The 19487-nt window shown below is 43.9% G+C and overlaps 2 protein-coding genes across 8 annotated transcripts in view; one reads left to right on the top strand and one right to left on the bottom strand.

Moving 5' to 3' along the window:
• The window catches only part of MICALL1 (MICAL like 1), a 34246-nt gene extending 23437 nt beyond the window's left edge, over positions 1–10809 (top strand). For 3 of the 6 annotated variants that reach the window (XM_083400730.1, XM_083400733.1, XM_083400731.1), the window contains 5 exons: positions 558–648; positions 1565–1638; positions 4426–4540; positions 5046–5092; positions 8982–10809. In XM_083400730.1, the coding sequence (XP_083256856.1) occupies positions 558–648; positions 1565–1638; positions 4426–4540; positions 5046–5092; positions 8982–9103 (449 nt within the window). In that variant the 3' untranslated portion in view covers positions 9104–10809. Of the gene's footprint in view, positions 1–554; positions 649–1564; positions 1639–4425; positions 4541–5045; positions 5093–8981 lie in introns of all 6 variants that reach the window. The other 3 variants (XM_083400728.1, XM_083400729.1, XM_083400732.1) reach the window with 1 other exon arrangement.
• Positions 10238–19414, bottom strand: LOC310658623 (UPF0193 protein EVG1). Of its 2 annotated transcripts, XM_083400853.1 has the most exons (8): positions 19275–19408; positions 18583–18696; positions 17516–17629; positions 15762–15824; positions 14972–15157; positions 13999–14130; positions 12276–12376; positions 10238–12025 (listed from the first exon to the last, which is right to left on the bottom strand). In XM_083400853.1, the coding sequence occupies exons 3-8, from the start codon at positions 17619–17621 to the stop codon at positions 11903–11905; spliced, it is 711 nt and encodes a 236-aa protein (XP_083256979.1). In that variant the 5' UTR covers positions 17622–17629; positions 18583–18696; positions 19275–19408; the 3' UTR covers positions 10238–11902. The 2 variants fall into 2 exon arrangements, with proteins under 2 accessions (XP_083256979.1, XP_083256978.1); XM_083400852.1 differs by lacking the exon at positions 18583–18696 and having other exon boundaries at positions 19275–19414.
• Positions 19415–19487: the final 73 nt, after the last annotated feature.

Genomic DNA, 19487 nt, shown 5'->3' with positions numbered 1-19487 from the left:
CTAATTCAGTATTGGTGTCAGGCTTTGAAGAATCTGTAGCAGAGGCAGGGGGACAGGGGAGTGACCCCAGAGAGGGACCAGTGATTTATGGGATGCCACGCAACCCACAAGGCAGGAGCAGGAGCCAGGGCAATTCAAGGCAGAAGAAGAAGAGACCGTTCAGGCAAGGGACTGGTCAGTAGACCTTCCTCTGTCCCTCTGTCTCCTGGGAGCAGGAGGGGCTTGAAAATGGAAGAGCAGTGATGACTTCTGTGCAGGAGGTCTCAGGTTGAGGCCACGCCACCCGTCAGATAAGCCTGAGGATGGGAGGGGGCCCCATTGTTGCTGCAACTTCTCCGTAGGGCCCAGATCTATGGACAGCTGCATAGAGGCTAGAAGTGTGTGAGTATGTGTATCCAGAGCACGATGGAAGCTACTGTAAGTGTTTCTCTAGCCAACAAAGAGTTAACTGTCAGACGTGCATCTTCCTTATCTGAGATAGGCCAGGACAGTAAGGTAGCTTTGTACCCGTGTGGCCTTCTCAGCTCTTTCCCTTCCTCTGTCCCTTTGACCAGCAGATATTCCTGAAGACGGCTTGCTGGTCGACTGGTTCAAGCTCATCCACGAGAAGCACATGCTGGTGCGCCGGGAGTCTGAACTCATCTATATGTAAGTACACATGGTTGATTAATGGCCACACACTTTCTAGGGGGCAAGTGCTGCTCTTTGCAGGCTCAGTCCCAAACGCCGAAGGCCATCTCAAACAGGTAGATCCAGTGGCGTAGCGTGGGGGGTGCAGGGGGGGCCGGCCGCACCGGGTGCAACATCTGGGGGTTAGGGTTAGGGGGCGCAAATCCACGGGTTAGGGGGCGCAAATTACTTGCCTTGCCCCGGGTGCTGACAACCCACGCTACGCCACTGGGTAGATCAGAGGTTGGGGGCGCCATATGTTGTTGGGCTCCATCTCCCATCGTCTCCAGCCAGCATGGCCAGTGGTCAGCAATGATGGGAACTGTCATCCAGCAGCATCTTGAGAGGCTCAGATTCCCCATCCAGGATTGGATCTTCCAGCCTTCTGAAATAATCTGGACTTTGCTGAGTCGGCATAGGGAATGCCATAATGGCAAGGAGGATGAGCTAGTTATATAATATACTATTACAGATGCCACATAATATTAGTTCTGCACTTGTAAGAAATAGATCTTGCGGGGGGGGGGGCACCACCAAAACTCTGGAACTCACTGCCTATTGACACCAGGCAGGCGCCTTTACTGTACTCTTTTCAGCGCCTGTCAGAAATGTTAACCCAAACATGTAAAAACTGACAGACATTTTAATCTGCCATTTTAGCCTAGCTGACTTTATTTATACATTTTGTTTTTAAAAAATAACTTTAACTTTTATCAATAATTCTAATGTATATATTATGCCCTTTGTAAACCACTTAGAAGTTTTACTTCCAGTTAAGCGGTTTATGCAAATTTTGTTAAAAATAAAAAATAAATTTGCCTTGCTGAAGATTCCCATCCCACTGCTCCCACATCTTGGTGCTGGCATGTAACTCTCCTCTTTTCCTTCCTTCTAGTTTTAAGCAGCAGAACTTGGAGCAGCGTCAGGCTGATGTGGAGTATGAGCTGCGATGCCTCCTCAACAAACCTGGTACGTCTCTCAGGGTGTGATACGAGCAGTTTTTAAAAAAACGATCTTTGCCGTAGCATTTGAGAATGACTTGAAAATGATTTTGGATGCATTTGAAGGGAACAGTGTTACAGGATCTACGTGAGGAGACCATGCCAGGCAATGTGAGCTGTTTCTTGTTCCCCTGGTGTGCTCAGGCTTTGCTGGGATGGCCAGTGCTCCAGGTTGCTCACTTTGAACGTTAGCCTAAGTATGTTTCTTCATAAGGTGCTTACAGTTCCTTCAGTATCCTTAAAATTGTGTATGTCCGTCTGTTTGTTTGTTTGTTTGTTTGTTTGTTTACTCTACTCTTCAGCCAAAAAAAGACTGAATAGCAATCAGTAATTCATTCATCCAATTTATATCCTACCTTTCCTGCCAAAAAAGTCTAGGACTGCAGAAACAGCCATGATAAATCACAACTAAAAACAGTCAAAAACAGTTACAAGCATGTTAAATGCATTCTAAAAACCAGCTAAAGACGTTATTTCAGTCGGTGACCTCAGGGTTGTCAAGAGCAGTGTTTTTCAGCCATCAAATGCCTGGAGAAACAGGAATGTTTTTAGAGTGCTGAAAATCAGTAATGAAGGAGACAGACACACCTCTCTAGGGAGAGCATTCCACAAACACCCCTGTCCCTAGGTTTAAAATTTGAAAGACACAACACAAAAGGAAAAAGGATAGGGCAGGAGGAGGAAATAAACGAAACTCAGAACTAGTTCTTAGATATGGAGTTCTTTTGACTAGCTGGAAGGGAAACTGCTGAAGGAGAGGAGCGGCCCAAAGTTGCTGATTTTGCATCAGAGCCAGTAAAGTGGTCCTGCTTCCCTTCCCCTTGCTCTGCTGCAGTCTGACAGAATGGCAAGATGGAATTTGAGGGAGAAGAAAAGCCTGCTGGAGACGGCTTCTCAGTGGAGCTGATGGAGCGGTCCTTTTTCCCGTATGCTTCAGGCTGATGGAATGGCAGACTAGGAAACTGCCTAATACCTGGGGCCCAGGAACTGTTCTTCCACTATGGCCTGAGTGTTGCTCGTTTAGACAACTCATGTTACTGTGTCAGCTAAGAGGAGAACTCCCTAGTTTGAACCTTCTCTCTGCCATGGGCGCATTAGGTGGCGTTTGGCAAGCCATAGATTCCCAGCCTTAATCTCATCTGCAGTATGAACAGAATAATAGCGGCTTACCTTACAGGGCTATTCTAAGGCTTGCTGAGATTGAAGGATTTCAGAGTTTTGACATGAACCTATATGTAGGCGGAATACTACCCAGAGCAGAGTATTATCTCAACACACGTTGACTGCCAGCAGAGAGCACTGTTCAATAAAACGAGAGGTTCTTTCCCTACTGCCAGCCTTCAGTCGATGGCATTTCCTGCCCTAGTTAGTTCATGAAAGTCCAGCAAGAGGGAAGCTCTCGAAACAGGCTCAAGGCACGGATGATCTGTAGAGAGGTATGGGGAAGAACATAGTGAGCAAAGCCTAGTGTTTCTTGAGCCACAATTGACCCTTTGTGAGGAGAACTTGGAAGATGTTCAGCCTCACAGGCAAGAAAGGAACATGGAGCAGTCTTGTTCTGAGTCACTGCCTTACACATTGCTTTGCCCAGTCTAGTTCTGTGTACTCTGAAGGGCAGTGGCTCTCTGGGGACCCAGACAGAGGTTTTCCTTAACTCTACTACCTGAGACCCCTTTGACTCAGGAGTAGCTAACCTGGGTCCCTCCAGAGGTTGCTGAGCTACAACTCCTCTCTCTCCTAGCCAACACCCCGTCATGGACAGTGTGGGTTGTAGTCCAGCAACTTCTGAAGGACACAGATTTTCTCACCCATTTTATCTGGAACTGACACACTCTGTCCCACACAATCCCACGGGTTGTGCCCCTTCATAAGGGCCAGCTTTTATCCTTTGGGTGGCACATTCTAGGCTAAAAAGCTAGGACTTTGCTCAGACTTTAGCACTGTTCGTGTTAAAAGGAGGAGCACGCTGGGTTCAAGCGCACACTTGTCATGTAATCCTTCGCAGAGCAGAAGTGCGACCGTCTAACCCTAGGAAGTTCCACCACATAACTCCTGCATTGCTCTTTGCTGCTATTCTTTTTTAAAAAAATATTTTTTTATTAATTTACAACAAAAACAAAACAAAACATACATTATTTTCACATTCATATTTTCCAAATCTTTCTTTTTTGAACTTCCTTCAGCTTTTCCGCAAATCTTTCGTAGTTATTATTAATTTACACATTTCCTTTGTTTATATTGTCATTCTTTAAATCTTTTTCTTCTATTCCCTTTTAACAATACCTCTCATGTTTTCACAGAGCTCTTTTAAAACCCTCTAGCGTTATTGGACCCTCACTTATGCTCTCCAGATATTTGACAAATTTTCCCCAGTCTTCTGTAAACTTTTGGTCTCTTAAATATCTAATCTTCCCAGTCATCTTATCCAATTCAGCATAGTCTAACAACTTTGATCTCTAGTCTTCTATTGTCGGTATTTCCTGTTGTTTTCATTTCTGGGCCAGCAACACCCTTGCAGCCGTCACTGCGTATTGGAAAAACTTGCTATCTGCTCTTTGCTGCTATTCTGTGCTGATGTTTTGCTGTTGGGTGTTCTTGTGCTTTCAATTTATGATTTTAACGTAAACTGTACTTGTTTAATTGTCACTTTTTTTGTAATCCGCTCCTGGACCGTTTCAAGGAAGGTGGACTTATAAGTACAAACACCTAGTAAATAAATAACCGCCTACTCACCTCTCTCTTTCTTGGCGGACAGAGAAAGACTGGACAGATGAGGACCGCGTGAGGGAGAAGGTGCTGATGCAAGAACTGGTGACCATTATTGAGCAGCGGAACGCCATTGTCAATTGCTTGGATGAGGACCGGCAAAGGTAGCAGAAGGGGAAATGGTTGGAAATGGCCTGCCTACTTCTAAATAGTAGGGCTGGGGTGACTGTAAAAATGGCTGTAGTTGCATGGCCCCAAATGCCATTTTTAAAGTGAACATCTTCCCTAGACAAGACACAAGAGCTTTGTCCAAGGGAGCTGGTGCTAGGAGCTTGCCCAAAGATGTGGTGCATTTGGGATCTGAAAGAATGGCTTTCCTACTTGGGCCAAGAATGGTGAACCTGTGGCCTGTCAGTTGTTTCTGGACCCCAGCTCCCATCATCCCTGACCATTGGCCATGGTGGCTGGGACTGATGGGAGTTGGAGCCCAACAGCTTCTAGGGGAGGGCCATAGAGCCCTATCCCCCAGCATAGAAACTATTGGCTGGGCAGGATTGGGAGAAGAGCAGCTTCATGTGTTCTATGGCATAATGACATCTTTTTAGAAGCTTCACTTCAACTGCTCTGGCAAAGACCGAATCTTACTATTCCTTCTCCTTGTTTTACCAGGGAAGAAGAAGAGGACAAAATGCTGGAAGCCATGATTAAAAAGAAAGGTAAGAGAGGTCCAGGAGTTAAGGCATTGGTTCCTGGAATATTCTTTATTAAAATATTTCTAACCCACCTTTCATTTAGATAGTTAAAACGACTGTTAACCAGGACACAATGTGCTTATGTCATAGAATCATAGAATCATAGAATCATAGAATCATAGAATAGAATCATAGAATCATAGAATCATAGAATCATAGAATCATAGAATCATAGAATCATAGAGTTGGAAGAGACCACAAGGGTCATCGAGTCCAACCCCCTGCCAAGCAGGAAACACCATCAGAGCACTCCTGACATATGGTTGTCAAGCCTCTGCTTAAAGACCTCCAAAGAAGGAGACTCCACCACACTCCTTGGCAGCAAATTCCACTGTCGAACAGCTCTTACTGTCAGGAAGTTCTTCCTAATGTTTAGGTGGAATCTTCTTTCTTGTAGTTTGTATCCATTGCTCCGTGTCCGCTTCTCTGGAGCAGCAGAAAACAACCTTTCTCCCTCCTCTATGTGACATCCTTTTATATATTTGAACATGGCTATCATATCCCCCCTTAACCTCCTCTTCTCCAGGCTAAACATGCCCAGCTCCCTTAGCCGATCCTCATAAGGCATTGTTTCCAGGCCTTTGACCATTTTGGTTGCCCTCCTCTGTACACGTTCTAGTTTGTCAGTGTCCTTCTTGAACTGTGGTGCCCAGAACTGGACACAGTACTCCAGGTGAGGTCTGACCAGAGCAGAATACAGTGGCACTATAACTTCCCTTGATCTAGATGCTATACTCCTATTGATGCAGCCCAGAATTGCATTGGCTTTTTTAGCTGCCGCGTCACACTGTTGGCTCATGTTAAGTTTGTGGTCAACCAAGACTCCTAGATCCTTTTCACATGTACTGCTCTCAAGCCAGGTGTCACCCATCTTGTATTTGTGCCTCTCATTTTTTTTGCCCAAGTGCAATACTTTACATTTCTCCCTGTTAAAATTCATCTTGTTTGTTTTGGCCCAGTTCTCTAATCTGTCAAGGTCGTTTTGAAGTGTGATCCTGTCTTCTGGGGTGTTAGCCACCCCTCCCAGTTTGGTGTCATCTGCAAATTTGATCAGGATGCCCTTGAGTCCATCATCCAAGTCGTTGATAAAGATGTTGAATAAGACCGGGCCCAAGACAGAACCCTGTGGCACCCCACTAGTCACTCTTCTCCAGGATGAAGAGGAACCATTGATGAGCACCCTTTGGGTCCGGTCAGTCAGCCAGTTACAAATCCACTGAGTGGTAGCATAGTCAAGACCGCATTTTACCAGCTTCTTTACAAGAATATCATGGGGCACCTTGTCAAATGCCTTGCTGAAATCAAGGTAGACTACATCCACTGCGTTCCCTTCATCTACCAGGCTTGTAATTCTGTCAAAAAATGAGATCAGGTTAGTCTGACATGACTTATTTTTCAGAAATCCATGCTGACTATTGGTGATCACAGCATTCCTTTCTAGGTGCTCACAGATTGTTTGCTTAATGATCTGCTCCAGAATCTTCCCTGGTATTGATGTTAGACTGACTGGGCGGTAATTATTTGGGTCCTCTCTTTTCCCCTTTTTGAAAATAGGGACAACATTTGCCCTCCTCCAGTCTGCCGGGACTTCGCCTGTTCTCCAGGAATTCTCAAAGATGACTGCCAGTGGTTCTGAGATCACATCTGCCAGTTCTTTTAATACTCTTGGATGCAGTTCATCTGGCCCTGGAGACTTGAATACATCTAAACTAGCCAAGTATTCTTGTACTATCTCCTTAGTTATTCTGGGCTGTGTTTCCTCTGCTGAATCATTTCCTCCAAATTCTTCAGGTCGGGCATTGTTTTCTTTATCGGAGAAGACTGAGGCAAAGAAGGCATTGAGGAGTTCAGCCCTTTCTGTGTCCCCTGTTTGCATTTCACCATCTTCTCCTCTGAGTGACCCCACTGTTTCTTTGTTCTTCCTTTTGCTACGAACATACCCATAGAAGCCTTTTTTGTTGCTTTTAACCTCTCTAGCAAGCCTGAGTTCATTCTGTGCTTTAGCTTTTCTGACTTTGTGTCTACACGTGCTGGCTATTTGTTTGAATTCCTCTTTGGTGGTTTCCCCCCTTTTCCATTTTTTGTACACATCCTTTTTTAATCTTAACTCAGTTAAAAGTTCTTTAGATAGCCACCCTGGCTTCTTTAGGCACCTTCCATGTTTCCGTCTCATTGGTATTGCCTGAAGTTGTGCTTTTACTATCTCCCTCTTAACAAACTCCCAGCCATCATGAACTCCCTTTCCTTTTAGTATTACTGTCCATGGGATCTCACCCAGCACTTCCCTAAGTTTTATGAAGTCGGCTTTCTTAAAGTCAAGAAATTGAGTCCTAGTATGCTTGGCTGCTCCTTTCCGTTGTATAGTAAACAACGGGGTGCATACTTTTAGTGTGTTCAGTATGTGTCCTTTCCATACTGAACACACTAAAAGTATGCACCCAAGCAATCTGAATTCTGCTCCAAGGAAAGCTGAATTGTATGACTTATATGCAAAATTAAGTAAAATTGCATATTTATTTATTTTTTGTAATCCTGCTGATCACTCAGGAAAGTAGCCTTCTGCTTGCAGATGCAGTAGGGGCAGGAAGCCAAGGGGGGGGGGGGAATTTGGGACGGAAAGGATGTCAAATGCTCCTCTGCTTTCTCCCCAAACTGCCTTTGGCCATGGGTGGTGCATGCATGTTTCCTCTGTTGTTGGGGAATATCGCTCCCAGCACAGGGCAGCACATAATCCCTATAGCCCAGGTCTTGTTCTTCATCTCGGAAGCAGTTGCAATACAGAAGGAGGAAGCTCTGAGACATTGCACCTAAATCTGAATCCTTCCCTCTTAATAGTTGCCTGGGGGGCAAAGGGAATCTAAGTTTTCCCTTCCCTTCTGCAGCAACTATTTTAGAGGAAGAATGAAAGCCATGGAAATTCTTTCATGGATGCATGCTTGTTTTTGCTAATTTGCTAATTTAGTCTGGTTTTGCTAGCCACAGGGCAGGGCAAGAAACTATGCAAGGCACTGAAAGCCCTGCCCCCAAACATAGGAAATTCAGTCTCCTTTATGGCTTCTGAGATTTTAACTCTGCATTTTCAAACATTTTCTTCACATCCAAAAAGGCTAGAAACCTTTTTATGTCCTCCCGTTTTTCTTTTAATCAGGAAACTAAATTCAGTGACTAAGAAAACATTACGGGTTTTTCCTGCAGAATGGCAGGATATACACAGCTTTGGGATCAACCCCTGAACACCCAGGGATAATTCCAGCTTGAGACTGTATCTGATACAGTCATCTAATACACCCTTTAGGTGCATATTTGTTTTGGCAAACAGCAAGGGTCACAAATCTATTTAGTGGTTGCTATTCCTCCCTTTTTGCATTTTTCCACAGGTGATGATCCTCCTTTCTCAATTCCTTGCAGAATAATAATTCCAGATTCTGTAAACAATGCTTGTCCTGACTTGACAATTGGCCTGTTGTACGAAGCATGCAAATAAGCAGATTTATGCTAATTTAGCTAATGTAATCCCTTGAGGCATTTGGATTTTCTGGTTACTGAATCTAATTTTAGTATAGAACTGTAGCATCCATGATGTTACAAGCATTTGCCAGGGTAGGCTTTGTGTAGACTTGTTGCATGAAGATCCTGATATATATGGGAGGGCTTTAGCCCAGGTTCAGTCCCTGGCGTCTCCAAGCAGTGTTGGCGTCTCCTGTCTGAAACCCTGGAGAGCTGCTGCCAGTGCTGAGCGCCTGTCTGACTCAGCTGAAAAGAGTTTCTTACCTTCCTCTCTTGCCCAACCCCAGGTGCATTCCACAGAAAGTGATCACTGTACTTTCTCTCTCCCCCTCCCTCCTTTCTCCAGAATTTCATAAGGAGACCGAAGCTGAGAGCAAGAAGAGAGGGAAATTCAAGCCCATGAAAGTGTTGAAACTGCTTGGGAACAAACATGAGTCAAAGAGCAAGTTGCCCAAGGAGAAAAGCTAAAGCAGGAGGCAGCCAGAAGCGGGGAGGGACAAAACCGGTCCTGTTTGGCCGGCGACCTGGCAAATGGGGCTTCTGCCTCCTGTCCCTTCCCTGCCCTCCCGCCACCACCAATGCTGTGCCTCGCCATACACCAAAGCTGGCTTCCCTCGGAGAAATTCCGTCAGCTTCCATCAACAGAAGCTCCTTTGCCTAGCAAAAGGGGAGAGAGGTGGGGTAAGCCTAGTCAGCACTGAAATAGTTGGAGGGACAGACTGGAGGAGGAAGCTACTTGTCTCTTCGGCTTCTGGGTAGGGGTGGGAAAGTGAAATAGCTTTAGGCTTCCTCGGTTGTACGTGCGTACTTCTTATTACTGGTTCTGAGCAGTGCAGAATTTGGGTGTCTGTGGGAAACTTGCACTAATTGTCCCCCTCCCGTCTCTCAACTGTGATAGTCACATGTGCCTCGTACCCCTCTCCTTCGGGGAGGAGGAGACTTTCCATAGTAGTCCAGGGACGGGGACTCCTCTCCCCTGCTCCAAATCCCTTTTCTCATTAGCCTGCTAGTCAGAAATCCCACTTGGGTCATTTGGAAAGGTTTTGGGCTTTTGGAGCACGGTTATTTTTTTGTTTTGGCTTAAAACTGTTAAACTGAGTATCATGGGAAACGGTTCCATGCCATAAGGGCGGATAGAAACAGCCAAGAGCCTAACCAGTGGCCTATTTCTCTCCTGCTGCCAATGTCGAGTCTCTTGGAAACCGTTTTTAGCAATGCAGGGAGGAAAGCTTAAAAGGATTGGATTTTCATGTACTTGGTAAGGTCTGAATCAGACACTCACTGGGCCTTTTCACCCTCTTGGTTGCTGCTGCTAAATTTCATCCATGGTGCTCTTCAAGGGACACAGTGGGCTGGGAAAGGGTCCAACGTTCCCCTCCACTGTGAGGGCATAAGATCTCATGCTGTACTCGATGCCAACAAGGTTTCCTTTTTGCCTTGCTCACCAGTGCTACCCTTAGCCCATTTGGGAGGGATTCCAGCTGCTCCCCCCTCGGCTTGACATGTATATACTTTCCTAAGAGTGCAAGAGGGCTCCTTTCTATACTGCTTCCTTAGCTTGAATTTCCACCTCTCCCTTCCAGCTTTGTTTTTATTTGTTTGTGTGTGTGTGTGTGTTTGCGTGTGTGCTGGGAGGGAAGGGGCCTTCCCACCTTCCTTTCTGCCTTCTCCTCCGAGTGGAGGAGCTATTTATTGAGATGTTTGTTTGGTCTGAGTTAAACACTGATAGTATTGTAGGTGTTGGTTAGTCAGCTGTTAGTCTTGGGTTCTTGTTAGCAGAGTAGACTACCAGCCCAGAGCAAATTGCTGTGCTGCCTTATCCAAATATGATGGAATGTTTGGCCGGTCCCTGGCTATGATGCTCAGCCCACGCTGTCCCAGAAGGGGATCTGAGTTCATCAGTGTTGCCAGCGCTGGTTCGGGGCCTTGTTATCAGTGCCCACAAGTGGATGACAACCTCCTGCTGAATCCTGCTCTCCACAGAAAGGCCACCCTGGGGTTTGATCCCAGAGCACAACATTCCCCTCTAAAACGAAACTGTTACAAAATGCCACCAGAGACGCTCCCATCACAAATCCCCCTAGCCCTGATGGACAGAATTACACTGTATTAACCACAATCTCCACTTACATGCAGGGAACAAACAAATGAAATAAAACTATTGTATTTAGCAACAGTGTTGGTGTTCATTTCTCCGTTTTGAATCACAGTAGAAACAAAACAGACCCTCTCTTATAAAGGTAGTCCCAGGGCATATAAAACAGAGAAGTCTCAGGTATATATTTCATACCAGTCTTGTTTTTAAAAATAATAATAATCTGAGAAGAGTATATGAGGGGTAAACTAGCCTTGAGGGGGCAGCTGTATTTTGTATTCACACTTCTGCCCCACAACCAAACTGGAGTAGGTGTTCTTTTTACAATAAGAGGTAAGGGGAGCTGCTTGCCTCCTCTCTCCCCAATTTACCTCTTTCCACTCTTGTCACTTCAGGCATTTGCCCGGGTTCCAATACCAACCATGAGCTAAACAGCCAGAAAATGTTTCAAGTGACAGAGCACAGTGAGTTAAAGCAAATAAGATATCAGTCCTCCTTGGCCCCAGCTTTAGTCATGAATGGGGTAGGCCTGTGACTAAACAAACATGGGTGCCCTCTGTTATATCTAGGTTGGTCCTGACATGTTCCTACATGCTCCCAATCTCACTGAGGTAGCCATAAAATTAAAAACAAGTCCTCACAGTGTTCTTACTAGCTCTTGAAGCAGCAGGCAACATTATTTGTCAGGTATAATTGTACACAAGATTGTAAGAGACTTTCAGCTTTCACCGGAAAACGTGTGAAAAGTAAAGGATATGAGTTTAGACAGAAGCTTTTGACCCAAACACTTCCTATAATAGTCTGTTGTGATTTTAAGAAGCAGAAGCACAACCTTCTAGAAAACTGCATACTGTTATGTTTCACATTGATACTAGATAGGTGTGTGGAAGTTCTACCCCTTGCTGGTCTATTTAAAGAGGAAATGCCCATTCATGCCCTTTACTGTAGCCAGGCATTAATCCTATGGCTACTTTTAAACCACACCCTCGAAAAGGCCTCTTGCTGTTAAAGGCTATGAAAATAGAATGTTTGAGTTCCTGCAAAAACAAAGCCCCTGGGGGCACTGAAACTTCCATTTGCCACTTATGGGCTAAGAGCCATTTCTGAAACTCTTGTGGAAAGTCTAGTTCTGGCACCCTTGTGCAATAATCATGTTCTGGAGTGGGAAAGGACTACTGGTCTTCTTGACTTGTGCATTCAGGGTCAGGTTTGTTGCCTATATTGAAGGATTTAGCCATCGCCTCTTTCAGTTTTGCACTTCTCTGTTTGTCGATGATCTCCATCTCTCGAACCTTCTGCAAAAAGCAGGGGAAGGGGAGGCAGTGAGAATTCCAGACACTTTCATCACAAAATTACATGCAACAAGTGTCAGAGATTTACTCCCACACCTGTAGCATTTTTTTTAAGGCTCTTCATGTCTTTCATATACCTGGCGGTCAATCTTTCCCCACCTTCTCAAAATACATTATGGCCAGTTATCAGACTAGAACAGTAACGCTCAGTACTATACATGACAGAATGTCCAAACCAGAAGAGGCCACATACCTGTGATATTTCAGTGAGGATGATCCCTCGGTACAATTTGCCTTGTCCCAGGGCCTCCATTTCTTCCAGAAACCTCTTTCTATCTTGAACTTCATTAACCACTGAGTATTTATTGGGGGGGGGGAGGGGGAGAGAAAATGAAACAATGGAATGAGGGAGCCTGAAGGCAGGAACACATAAGTACTCCCGGAACTCTGACTCATCCTATTTCCTAATTACTACACATATTGTATTCATTTTTAGTATGCTCTTTAAACTTGGAAAGGACCATTGCTCTCTTGGAAAGCAAGCTTGATGACTGAATTGGTTTATTTACGTGTATGAAAAGGAAGTCTTCCCACAGTGCCTAATTAATTTATCAAATTTGCTTGCAATATAAAAGTGGCGGTCAGAGCCTTAGGTAACTTTAAAATGGGACTGAGCAAATTTATGGATATCAACTTGCTGGCGTCCAATATACATCAACCCCAGGCAGCATGGCTGAAGGGCCAGGGAAGATGGGTGTGGTGCCCTCCAGATGTTTTGGACTACTCACTTGGTGAAGGCTGAGCTATAATAACTAAATGGGAACTCCAAATTCAGAGGAGCTGAGCATATAAGTTCTATTTGCTGTGGTTGGAGGGCAACAAGTACAAGCCAGCAGTTGCTTGCCAGAACATTAGATTGGATGGCCCTTACGCTGATCCAGCAGGAATCTTTCATCAGAGCATTTATATTCTGCCCTCCTAGTTTTGATACACCACACAGGGGTGCCTTAATATACATTAAAAATACAATCCTATTAAAAAATGGTATAAAACAATTACTAAAAAAATGGCATACAATTACAAATATTGTAAACATACTGCCCTAAAATTTTAAAATAACATTTTGTTTCCTTTTATTTTTATTTATAAAAGTATTTAATTTTATACCATCCTCTCACCAATCATCAGAGCAGTGTACAGCCCTGTTTATGAAATGACTTTTGCCTGATCACCACCAATCAACATATTTGAATGCGGAGGAAAATATGCACAGCTTTCCCAACTTGCATGTATATATATCACCTACTCAGCATGTTTTCCAAATCAAATATGAGAATATTCCCCCGCACCATTGGCAGATGCTTTTCAGAATGAGCTCAACTCAAGGTTTTTGATGCCCCAGCTGTCACTGGCACTGTGAAGGCGTTCCCATGCAAATAGGATGCACCTCTGGGGCTCCTAAACTAATGGGAGTCTGCAGTGTGAATTCACTTTACACAGAGGACACAAGCCCACAATACATGTGCTGTTTCTATTGTGGCAGGAGTTCATTTAACTAGGAAAACTAGGCTGCCTGCCTAGTCTGCTTGTATATTTGGACAGCTTTACTGATTCAGGTCTGCACTGTATGTGCTCAGACACGAAACTAGCCCTTGTAACTCATTATACCCATCTTAAATATGTATTAATCTTGTATCAGACTGCTGTAGTGCCATCACGGGGAACAGAGGGCACTACTGACCATGTTTATAGGGTGGAATTTGTCCTGCACTCTATAGTTCCTACTTAGTGAGGTAGCCTTCTTTGACAAGACACACTAAGGGAGATTTCTTTACTTAGGGCTCTCCCTGAACCCAATAATACAACCCTTACTTTCCTCTGACCAGTTCCTATGCTTCAGAATGGGAGAGCAGCCTCCCTACCATACATAGAGCATCAGATCACTGCTTTCAACCAAGGCAATACATTGTACATACATTCTTCAAACCGGTCTGGTTCTGGGACCTTCTCTTCTACCTTGACTGGCTCTTTCTTCGGCTTTTTTTCAACTTTGTCCTTTCCTGTTGCAAAAATGTTTTGGAGTCTTTCCTTCTCCTTCTCCAGGTCTCCTACAAATGCCAAAGCAAGCAGATGATGTACAACATGTGGGAGAAGTGCTTTCTTCTATTGCAAGCTCTTCAGGCAGTTTCTGTGCTAGATATTCAGAGCTCCTACAAAGGTGTCTGCATAGGAGACTTATCAAAATCAGGCACCACAGACTGTAGGCTGCAGAGGCCATGCATCATGAAAATGACAAATATTTTGGGTAGAAGTTCTGACACAAATCAATCAGCAATGGTAATGTGAAACAACCTGAACACAGCAAGGTATGGCAGGCACCAAAACTGGTAAGAGGAGGGCAGAGGTTGCAACACAATCCTATTCATATTTACTTGGCAGTAAGTCCCACTATGTTCAACAGGGCTTGCTTCCAGGTAAACATGCATAAGGCTTGTAGCCTTAGTAATGGAAACTAGATTATATTAAGCTTTTCAGAGGAGAGGTGTGAAAACTGGTTTAACACCTGGAAAATTTCAGTGTGTGGTCTAAAAATTCTGCTGAGCTTTCACAAACAGGAACTTTCATAAACGTTACTGCAAAGAAAACTTGTGAGCTACTGCACTGCAGTGGCTAGGAGCTGGAAGCCAGGAATTTCCCAGTTCAAATCCTGCCCTCAACCATAAACTTATTGGTGGCCCTAGGCAAGTCACTTATCCATCCACTTCAGCACAAACACACCCACCCATTGCACATGGAAGGACTGTTAATGCTGACCTGACAGGGCTGTTGTGAAGAGCGCTAAATCCATTTTACATTCTGAAGTGCTACATAAATGCAAAATGTTGTCAGGGTTACTTAACTCCCATTTCAAAATTAGTCCCCTGGGAATGTTATCATTTGCTTCCTTACGGGTGGCCTGGGGCCTGAATTTCTCCCGGATGTATGCATCGCCTGCCCGGCACATCTCAGCAGGCCGGAGACGAGGTCTTCCATATGGACTGATGGACAAAAAAGCCTTTGGTGGTGAGACAGTCTTGGGAAGCTCTGGTTCTTTGCTGGATGTTGGGTTGCATTTATCAGGAAGGGAGTCACCTCCTAAGGAAGGAAAGACCAAGAGCAGAAGATCAAGGAAGTAGATCTTGTGACTTACTGACAGAAGCAAGTGAAAGTAATCCTGAGGCTTCAAAGGTATACCTGGTAAAAACCAAACATTTCAAGAGCTCAGATTTGAACCAAAGGCCTAACACAGCCAAGCAGATGCAAAGTGCTCTACTCACAACCTCTCAGCAGCGGCTCTGGCAATTGGTTTGGCTGCAAATGCATGGTGCAGCATGGTAGATGACATTTAACGTTCAGAATCTTTTGATTCTCAGCTTTTAATAAAAACTACCCAAATCTAGTTTTACAAATCTAGTTTTACAGTATATGCAGTGACCAGAACAATAAAACAGCCTTTATTATGTCCCTACAGAGACAGCTGGATAGAACTAGTATCTGTTAGGGAATCATCCATGACTCATTTCCACTTACATTCTGTTTAGCTGCTTGAGTCAATGCTAATTTCCTTTCCAAAGGCATGATTTGTTTGTTTGTAAATGGATAACATGAATGTGACTAAACCGTATTTGGACTAGTAACAATCAACAACTCAGCAGCAATGCTAAGTGTAACGGCAAGGCTGAAATTAGACATAACTCACGCTTTATGCAGTTTGTGAGATGACGTTGCTGGAAGTTGGTAAGTTTGGATTCTTGCATCATCACTGAAAAACAGACGCTATCTGTAAATATCATGGCCTGAAAATTCCTAGGACATCATCACCTTCACAGGATTAGTTTTAACATAAACAGGAAGAGCAATGGTCCTACAGATTCTTAAAAGATCTTAGGTAACGTGTGTGTGTTTTTTGGGGGGGTTAAAGTATATACAGCAAAATAACTACTTAAATCTTCAAATGTGTGATTCGCCATCAGCTCCCACTGATCTCAATAAGTGGAATTCTTGGGTGAAATGGTGATGACTATTTGAACTTTTCAAGAGACCCCCAAATGGAATAATTGATTTTCCCCATATTTCTCAAAAAGAATACAAATATTTAAATACCTTCTGAACCACAGAAATCCAAAGGAAAGAGACACTTTTATGAGTTTGTACTGGATCTTTCATTTTAAAAAGTATTATTCAGAAAGGCCATTATACAGAAGCTTTTTTTTTTAACACAAAATTGCAGATCAGTTTAGAATCTGTTTCCATTAAAACTTCAGTGGGCAGCAGCAGTGAGAGAAACCCAATCTTTGCCGACATGGAACTAACTGCAGAGCATGGCAAATGGGACACATGCACTTGTCCCCATGCGTTGGGAGCTTGGGCAGCTTATGGTAGTGTGCCAAAAGCTGCTTCCACTACATCGTGGCAGGTGTGGAAATCCTTCCTGGCACATGCTAGGCAAAGAAGGGACTTGATGTAGGTTTGTTTCTGTAGTCATCACTTATGAAATTGGTTCTGAAACTAGGCCTTTACTTTATAATCCCGATTTGCACTTTCAACACCATTAAAAATTATTTGTATTATGATGTAATATATATTCTTTGGCTTGTGCTTTTAAGTGTAGACTTGGATAAAGAGGGCTAAATAAGAAGTGTGAGAAGCCCACAAATTAGATAACTCTGAAATGCAAGTCCATTTTCTTGCAATTATACAATAAAACTCATGCCATGTGGATTGTATTTTTAATCTTTGTTGGAAGCCGCCCAGAGTGGCTAGGGAAACCCAGTCAGATGGGCAGGGTATAAATAATAAATTATTACTACTACTACTACTACTATTATTATTATTATTATTATTATTGGCTCAAAGAAAACCTGTAGCACGGTGGTAGTATGCATGATGTCAGCCCCTTGTTTGTCCAAACAGTCTGGGTAAGACTCCTGCCTGAAACCCTGCAGAGCAGTTGCCAGTCAGCATAGAGCAGTGGTGGGGCATCTGTGGCCCTCTAGATGCTGTTGGGCTCCAATTCCCATCAGGCCCAACCAGCATTGACAATAAACAGGAATGGTGGGAGTTCAGTAACATCTGGAGAGCCCCAGATTCTCACCCGGCATACAATCTTTGCAGACAATACTGATTGAGATGACTCAATGATCTGACCTGGTAGAAAGCACCTTTCAGTGTTCATGTAACTGCAGAGACTTTGCTGTATCTGCACTTGCTGTTGCCCGAGGTGTAGACAGGCCGCAAAAGAGGGGCAATGAGTGCTAGATGGACTACAGACTGTGATAGTGAATGTGGATCTACAATCTCAAGGACCTATGTGCGTGGGAATGCATTCACACAGAAGATTATACAGGGCAGCATGGCCAAATGATCTGGTACATGAAGCAGGGTACAGAGTTGCTGGGCAAGGTCTACGAAAGCTCAGTCTTGTTCTAATATCTGCTTAACAGCCTTAATTACCTTTCAACAGTTTCTGTGTTTCCTGGCTATATTCGGTTACAATGGGAACATGCCAGAATCCAGAGCCTTTTGCCACAGCAGGTGTGGTCCTTTCTCGGGCAGCCATTGCAGCACCTTTAAAAGAAAGGTAGGGAAATGCATTTTCTGCATTGGTTAGAACTACAGCTCTAAGACATATTCCAACACCAAATATAGTTTTTCAAATAAACGTTGGTCAACATCAACAAATTTTACCCTTTCACTGTGCTGTCAGGTACTACTGAAAAAAAGATGGGGAGTGAAAATTATACTTTGAGAAGTTACAGGTAATGGTTTAAATGAATTCAAGATCTGATTGCCTTATATGCAGTCCAGTCCTATGCATATTTACTGGGTACTGGTTGCTAATGTGCTTCCAGTCCATATTCATGGTGCTGGTTTTAACCTTGAAAACTCTTTGCATTCCATCATTGAAGGGGATGGGAACCTCAGTTGGTAGAAGCAGATTTTTTACAGCATTTGCTCTCATCCTGAATAATGATATCAGACCTGAAAAGCTGCAAATCTTTGGCTCTTTCAAATGGCTTTTGGTTTGGGTGGACAGGAGGCAAATTACAAAAAGCAGCTGATGCTGTTACAGTTCTGGGGTTTTTTTTAGAACTGTGTTTGAGATGCTATTTTAAATATTGATTAATTTATTATATGCCTCTCTTATGAATAAAAACACATAAAAACTCAGAAATCAGCCCTTCAGACTTCAGTGGGGCTTAGTACCAAGTAAGATCTAAAGGGTTGTCACACAGAAGATTGAGAAAACTTGTTTTCTCCTGCTCTGGAGGGTAGGACTCAAGCCAATAGATTCAAGTTACAAGAACAGATATTCTGACCAGTGTTACAAACTGAGATACGAAAACTAGGAGCTAAATGGCACCTTAAACCTAGGTTATGGGCACCACAATGGAGTGTCTAGACACACTTTTTAATAAGAATACAAAGCGCCTAGAACAATGGGAGTTTCGAACGCTGATTTCGACTAAACATCAGGAAGAACATTATGACAATAAGAGCTGTTCAACAGTGGAATGAACTCCCTCAGAAAGCGGTGAACTCTCTTTCATTGGAGGTTTTTAAGCAGGATGGTCATCTGTCATGTGATGGAGGGCTGAACTAGCAGATTCTTTGGTCTCTCCAGCTCTATGATTCTAGGAAGCCAAATATTTCAGGTATTATTGCAACATATGATTTTCTCATGCTGAGGCTGTATACACACCATATATTTAAAGCCGACATGCCTACCCCCCCCCCCGCAAAAAATACTGGGAACTGTAGTTTGTTAATGGTGCTGGAACTGCAGCTCAGTGATGGCTAAACTACAGTTGTGGTGCTTTGGGGCCGGGGGGGGGGGGAGGCACTCAGCCAGAATTTCTCACAAGACCAATTTAAAGACAAAAATGATATCTTTATTATTTTATTTTATTAAATTTGTATACCGCTCTTCATCCGTAGATCTGAGGGCAGTTCCCGGTATAAAAATACAAGATAAGAACACGTTTTATAAACAATAAAATACAAACAAAGCAGCAATCCCATAAGGGAACACACAGCCCCTCGTGCATGTTGCTACAACAATCCGCGCGCATTTCTTATTCCTGACTGGTTCTAGGGGGCATTTTGGCATCGCACGTGATGCCACGGAGCAGCTTGTTGCCTCGCAAACAACGGAGGGACAGTCTTCTTCCGCCTTACATATACAGTGGACTCCCCAATTCCACCCTTTTACCTTTAAAAGAAAAAAGTTCCCTCATAGGATCTTAATTCTTCCCTTCATTTGTAAGGGTAAGACGAACCCCTCACGTCCTCCTCCTCCTCTTGCCCGAGCTGGCGGCTCCCGTCGCCATAGCAACCGCCTCCGGCGTCCACCTCCGGTGACGTCAACTGCGACCCGGAAGGACTTGCGCCTAGCAAAATCGTTGCCGGTAGAACGTTTGCGAGG

The sequence above is a fragment of the Podarcis tiliguerta genome (genome assembly GCF_965153285.1).
Source record: "Podarcis tiliguerta genome assembly, chromosome: 10".
NCBI classification, from domain to species: Eukaryota; Metazoa; Chordata; class Lepidosauria; order Squamata; family Lacertidae; genus Podarcis; species Podarcis tiliguerta.
The sequence above is the reverse complement of the archived record's forward strand: the minus strand, read 5'-3'. Positions and strand labels throughout refer to the sequence as shown.